At 44.5% G+C, this 6,954-nt stretch overlaps 1 protein-coding gene across 1 annotated transcript in view; it reads right to left on the reverse strand.

Annotated features, from left to right (window-relative positions):
* Positions 1–1,897: 1,897 nt before the first annotated feature.
* The window catches only part of CREG2 (cellular repressor of E1A-stimulated genes 2), a 19,957-nt gene continuing 14,900 nt past the window's right edge, over positions 1,898–6,954 (reverse strand). Inside the window, 2 exon segments of the mRNA XM_010829654.1 lie at positions 1,898–3,972; positions 6,215–6,328. Coding sequence (XP_010827956.1) covers positions 3,825–3,972; positions 6,215–6,328 — 262 coding nt within the window. The 3' untranslated portion in view covers positions 1,898–3,824.

A 6,954-nucleotide genomic window follows, 5' to 3' on the forward strand; every position in this document is an offset into this window, starting at 1 on the left:
GATTCGAAACCATTAGGAGGACATAAATGTCTTATTTAAGCTAAGCCTTAAATTTTGTTTGTTAAACTTTTTACTCTGAGAGAATTGTAGATTCTGAAGAATTGCCGATAACTGTAGATTCAAGGGAGTTGAAAGATTGAATAGGGAGACTCTGTGTGCCTTTTATCTATTTTGCCCCCAGTCTTGCAAAATGATACAGTATCACAGCCAGGATTTTGACATTGATACAAACAAGCTAGAGAACATTTCCATCACAGCAAGTACCCCTTTATGGTCACACTCACCTCTCTCCTTCTCCACCCTCCTCCCTGGTGACCCTGATCTAGTCTCAGTTTCTAGAAGTTTACATTTCAAAATGTTCTATAAATGGAGCTACATGGTATGTAACCTTTGGGGATGGGCTTTTTCACTCAGCATAATTCTCTGAAGACTCATCCAAGTGGTTGCTTGTATCGGAAATTGTTTTTTATTGCTGCATGGTATTCCACGGCTTGACTGTATCACAACTTGTTCCACCAGTCACCCATTAAAGGACGTCGGGTTGTTTAGAGATTTGGAATATTATGAATAAAAATGCTTTGAACATTCATGTACAAGTTTCTGTGTGAACATAAGTTTGCACCTCTCTGGGATAAATGCCCAGGAGTGCAATTGCTGAATGGTATGACAGTCACTGGTTTAGCTTTGTAAAAGACTGTGAGTTGGTTCTCCAGAGTGGCAGTTCTGTTTGATTTTCCCACCAGCTATAGATTGATCCCATTGCTCTGCATCTTTGCTAACATTTGATGTTGTCACTATAATTTAGCAATTTTGGTAGGTGCCCCATGGTATTTATTGGCATTTTAATTTGCAATTCCCTAATGACTGATGATGTTGAATATCTTTTCATGTGCTCATCTGCCATATTATCTTCAGAGGAAGTTTGTTCATGTTCTCCATCATCTAATTGGATTTTTTAAAAACTGTTGAGTTTTATGCATTCTCCATCTATTCCAGATGGTAGGCTTTTTTGAATATGCCATTGGCAGGTTTTTCCTCCCAGTAGGTAGCCCGTCTTTTCATTTTCTTAACATGATGATCTTTTGTAGAATGAAAGTTTAAAATTTTGATGAAGTCCAATTTATCAAACTTCCCTTTTATGGACTTTAGGCCTTTGGTGTCAAGTCTAAGAAGGCTTAGCTTAGTTCAGCCCTGGGTCTCATAGATTTTCTATCTTTTAAAAACAGTTTTATGGCTTTATATTTCATGTTTAGGGTTATGATCTATTTTTTAAATGGATTTTTATTGAAGTACAGTTGCTTTACAATGTGGTATTATTTTCTGCTGTGCAGCAAAGTGAATCAGTTATACTTTTACATGTATTCCCTCTTCTTTGGGTTTCTTTCCCAATCAGGTCACTACAGAGCATTGAGTAGAGTTCCTTGTGCTACACAGGAGGTCCTCATTGGTCATCTATTTTATACATAGTAATGCATATATGTCAATCCCAATCTCCCCGTTCATTCCATCCCCTCCCAGTATCCATACATCCGTTCTCTATGTCTATATCTCTATTTCTGCCCTGCAAATAAGTTCATCTGTATCATTTTTTTTCTAGATTCCACATATAAGTGACATTGTACGTTATTTGTTTTTCTCTGACTTACTTCATTCTGTATAAGTCTCTAGTCAAATTGCACAGTTTTGTTTATTTTTATGGCTGATTAATATTCTGTTGTATATATGTACCACACCTTCTTTATCCATTTCTCTGTTGATGGACATTTAGGCTGCTTCCATGTCCTGACTATTGTAAACAGTGCTGCTACGAACATCAGGGTGTGTGTGTCTTTTTGAATTATGTTTTTTTCTCTCCTCTTGCCCAGCAGTGGGATTGCTGGGTCATATGGTAGCTCTATTTTTACCCTCAAATTTACTTTATTCTTCTATATTAAACATTGCTATTGTTAAAGAATGCTTTTGTGACTTGACTTTTGATAAATAAAGAATTCTGTGCATTTGACTATGCTTTTATGAATAGGCACTTAAAAATATTTTGACAACTCAAACTCTCTTTATGTCTTAATTTTTTAAACAAAAATGTAACAATTAATAACACTATTATTTATTAAGTGAATACTTCCTATATTTTGCAGGCTGTGTTTTTAATGTTTACACAACCTACCTAAGCCACCAAAGAGGGTTTAGAGTCATAAAAAGGCAGAAAACTGGGTCTTGCTAGATCCCTTATAAATGTCAAATGTAAGCGGTCTCCAATGTGTACTCATAGGTCCTTGAAGGCCTTAGGTGTATACAAAGGTATGATGTGGGTGCTCCTGTGTATAATTTGTAGAAAATTTAAAATCTAAAGTAAGAATCAAATTTCAGAGACTTTTTTTCTTTTTTTCGTAGAAAATGGTAGCTGATCATCCATAGGTAGGTTAGTCATCGCTTTACCGATTTTGCTGATTCAGTGACTACCTGTGTATTTCAGTAACTCTTTGTCTTGTTCTCAGAACTGGAAGTTGTCTGGGCACCACTCTGTCCATGGCGTGCAGTGCATGCTGGGAGAACCGGAGGCCGTCTGGGTGCCCGTCTGTCCACTGTGAGCAGCGCGTGCTGGAGTCAGACCCTGGGATGCTGACCTCAGCGCTCTGAGCTTCAGTGTTCTTCCCTGAAAGCGGCAATGATGATGCATCTCCTTGGTTGTCAGACTCCAGTGAGACGATCCTGTCGAGGGCCTGGCCCACGGATGGGCAGGAAGCATGCCTTCAGTTACTGACTTCCTTCCTCCCTTTTCCTGTATGTGGCCTCTTCTTCCTTTCCAGCCTCTCCCTCTCTCCTCTTCTCTCTACACCACAGGCTGAGTACCACTCCCTGTGTCTAAGAGAAGGGGGTGCTTTGTCACAGCACCAGGAGAGGGGGTCTGGGGAGCCTGATGGTGAAGCTGCCCCTCCCCTAACGCACTATCATGACCTAGAACAGGGCTGCGCACCAAACTCAGGGTTCTCACGTGGTTTGTCACGGTACAGTGGGGGAAAAAGCTTCATGAGTGACCAGTACATTTTAGCAGATGAGACTCAAGAATGCACCCACCATTCAGCAGAGGGATGGTAGGGAAAAAGTGAAAGTGTTAGTCGCTCAGTCACGTCCACCTCTTTATGATCCCATGGACTGTAGCCCGCCAGGCTTCTCTGTCCATGGAATTTTCCAGGCAACAATACTGGAGTGGGTTGCCATTTCTTTCTCCAGGGGATCTTCTCGACCCAGGGATTGAACCTGGGTCTCCTGCATTGCAGGTGGGATTCTTTACCACTGAGCCACCAGGGAAGCCCAGCAGGATAGTAACCCATAGACAAAGATTCCTGCACCCTCAGCCTGAACACAAGATGACAGCTATACGATGCGTATTTAGTTCTTCTGTGGTTGCAATGAGCTTAGAACCAAGACACGGCTTTGGGCACAACAAGCAACAAACATATTCTTATAATACAAAACAATCACGTTGTACATACAGGCATACTTTTTGTTTGAATGGAACAGCAGCTGTCTCAACATGTCACTATGACAACCAACAATGCTCCCACGCAGGTGAGTCTGGTTTGAAAGCATGTGAACAGACTCTCCAGGTGGAGTCCCTGTGTGATCTGGGTATTTGCAAAGGGCCACTTCACTCTCCTGCCAGCACAGGGGTCCCTGGTGACCTGCTCTCGTCCTGCTTGCTGTCAGGGAGACAGGCCTGCTGTGAACCCTTCCAAAAAGAGACAGCAGTCAACCACTGTCTGGCACCGCTGTATAAAAGGTTTCCATTTCACGCAAGCATCACGGACTTTCTTCTCCCTCCATCAGGCCTTTCTTGGAACGGCTCTGAAGTACTCCTCCCTGGAGATGTCGGCTACTCCTCCATACCATTTCTGAAGCCAGATGTGTTCTACCTTCATCTTCATGAAGAACCATTCATATGGCCGAGGCCACTTTCTCATCACTGGGTGTCTGCGGAAATAAAGAAGTCACCAGAGAGCGGTTTTCATTAGAGGCTGTGCCTCTGGAGTACAGGGCCAGATGTAGCCTTGGCCAGGTCACAGGGCCAGACGCCAGGTCTCTTGGGCTTGTGCTCAGTTGCTCAGTCGTGTCTGACTCTTTGCGACCCCATGGACTAGACCCTGCCAGGCTCCTCTGTCCCTGGGATTCTCCAGGCAAGAGTACTAGAGTGGGGTGCCACTCCCTTCTCCAGGGGATCTTCCTGACCCGGGGATGGAAACTGCATCTCCTGCATTGCATTTTTTACTCACTGGGCTACCTGGGAAGCCCCCAGGTCTCTGTGAAACCTGCTCAAACCAGCCAGAGGCCAAAGCCAGGGAGCCAGGGCTGGGGTCTGGGACCCCAAAAGGAGGGCAGGACACTGTCGTCCCCAGAGGGTGGTGGACAGCTCAAGTCTGGAGCCATGCAATGTGGTCTGAACCACAGTTTGGCTGCTGATAAACCGGGAAGCCTCACATGCTATTTGCCATCTCCTTGCTGGTCATGTGGGGTGATAGGGATGCTGCTGGGATCACAGGGCTGCGTGGGGAACAGACAGTGAGGCTCATAAGGAACCTGCATGGAGGAAGTGTTCAGGGGACGTGGGTCATTGCTATCAAGTGCATCCCATCCGTGGGAAGCATCAAGAAAGGCTTAAAATATCTCTGTGCTATGCTATGCTATGCTAAGTCACTTCAGTCGTGTCCGACTCTGTGTGACCCAATAGACGGCAGCCCACCAGGCTCCCCCGTCCCTGGGATTCTCCAGGCAAGAACACTGGAGTGGGTTGCCATTTCCTTCTCCAATGCAGGAAAGTGAAAAGTGAAAGTAAAGTCTCTCAGTCGTGTCCAATTCTTATCGACCCCATGGACTGCAGCCCACCAGGCTCCTCCACCCATGGGATTTTCCAGGCAAAAGTACTGGAGTGGGTTGCCAGTGCCTTCTCTGAATTAAGGATATAAAGAGTGGTTAAATCTCTGTATGAAATGTTAAAAGAATTTTGAGCCCTCTCTCTTTTTATTTTGTTGTTTAAAAACTGAGTATTTATTTATTTTCTAAATATTTATTGGGATGTCCAGTGGTTAAGAATCCACCTTCCAATACAGGGGACTCAGGTTTGATTCCTGGTCTGGGAACTAAGATCCCATATGCCTTGGAGCAACTAAGCCCATGAGCTACAGCTAGCAAGAAGCCCCAGTGCAGCCAAAATAAATATAAATAAATGTTGTTCAGTTGCTAAGTCATGTTCAGTTCTTTGCGACCCCATGGACTGCAGCAGGGCAGGCTCCGCCATCCTTCACTATCTCCCAGAGTTTGTTCAGACTCATGTCTGTTGAGTCCGTGATGCTATCTAACCATCTCATCCTCTATTGTCTCCTTCTCCTTTTGCCTTCAGTCTTTCCCAGCATCAGGGTCTTTCTCCGTGAGTCAGCTCTTTGTATCAGGTGGCCAAAGTATTGGGGCTTCAGCTTCAGCATTCGTCCTTCCAATGAACATTCAGGGTTGATCTCTCTTAGGACTGACTGATTTGATCTCCTTGCTGTCCAAGGGACTCTCAAGAGTCCTCTCTACCACTACAATTTGAAAGCATCAATTCTTCGGCATTCAGCCTTCTTTATGGTCCAACTCTCACATTCATACATGACTGCTGGAAAAACCATAGATTTGACTAGGTGGACCTTTTTCGGCAAAGTGCTGTCTCTGCTTTTTTATTTTTCGGCGTAGTTGGCAGGACGTCTCTGCTTTTTAGAATGCTGTTTGTTTATTTGGCTGCACCAGGTCTTAGTCCTGGTGTGCAGGCTCAGTAGTTGAGCTGCTTGGGTTCAGCTGCCGCACAGCATGTGCGATCTTACTTCCTGGACCAAAGATCGAACCCGCATCTCCAGCATTGCATGCAGATTCTTTAAGACTAAGCCACAGGGGGAAGCCCCTTAAACCGTATGTGCGTATGTGTGTGTATGTGTGTGTGTGTTAGGCGCTCAGTTGTGTCCGACTCTTTGAGACCCCATGGACTGTAGCCCACCAGGCTCCTTTGTCCCTGGGATTCTCCAGGCAAGAATACTGGAGTGGGTTGCCATTTCCTTCTCCAAAAAGGCTGTTAGGGCGGGTCAATAACTCCACAAATACTTACACATGAAGGAAGACACTATTGATGTCAGTGTCACAGTAACTTTTAAGGGTTTGGTAAGAACAAACACTTGAACCATATACCAACCTTGAAAACATGGCTTGCTTGGCAAATTCGATTTCTTCTGGAGACACTGCGACCATCCGACCAGTGAGCGTTAACCGGGCACAGCGAGGATCTTCTGGGTCCACGATGTTTTTTCTGCATTTGAAGGACAGTTTCCAGATATTAAAATGATGATAGAACATCAGCTGGACATATGAAGGATTTTACTAAAAAGAGAAAATAATAGTTACATTGCTAGTTATATCATTCAGGTTTTTACATTTTTCTGGAATTACTTGAAAATACTTTGACACATCTGATCCAGAAATCCCACTGCTAGGCATATATCCAGAGAAAACCATAATCCAAAAAGATGCACACACCCCACTGTCTACTGCAGCACTACACACAATAGCCAAGACAAGCGAACAACCTCGGTGTCCATCGACAGATGGTCGGATGAAGATAGGGTCAGGTGAGTGGCGCCCCCAGAGCTGTACAGAGAAGCGAGCTGACTGAACAGGGGCTCCCACTGAGGGTCTGGCAGAGCCCTGGCCTGGCCTGGGTGCTCTTGCCTAGCACTTCCCAAGTTGTCTCTTGCCCCAAGGGTGCAGACTGACATCTAGTGTACACACAAACACACCTGTCACACCGCCTGTGTGAAAATAGTTTAACTTTTTAATTTTATTGGAACACAGTTGATGTACTGTGCTCCAACAAAATTACGGGAAGGTTGTGTTAATTCCTGCTGTGCCACAAAGTGCTTCAGTTTTATACATACA

The sequence above is a fragment of the Bison bison genome, unplaced genomic scaffold, assembly GCF_000754665.1.
Source record: "Bison bison bison isolate TAMUID 2011002044 unplaced genomic scaffold, Bison_UMD1.0 scf7180017864508, whole genome shotgun sequence".
Lineage (NCBI taxonomy): Eukaryota > Metazoa > Chordata > Mammalia > Artiodactyla > Bovidae > Bison > Bison bison.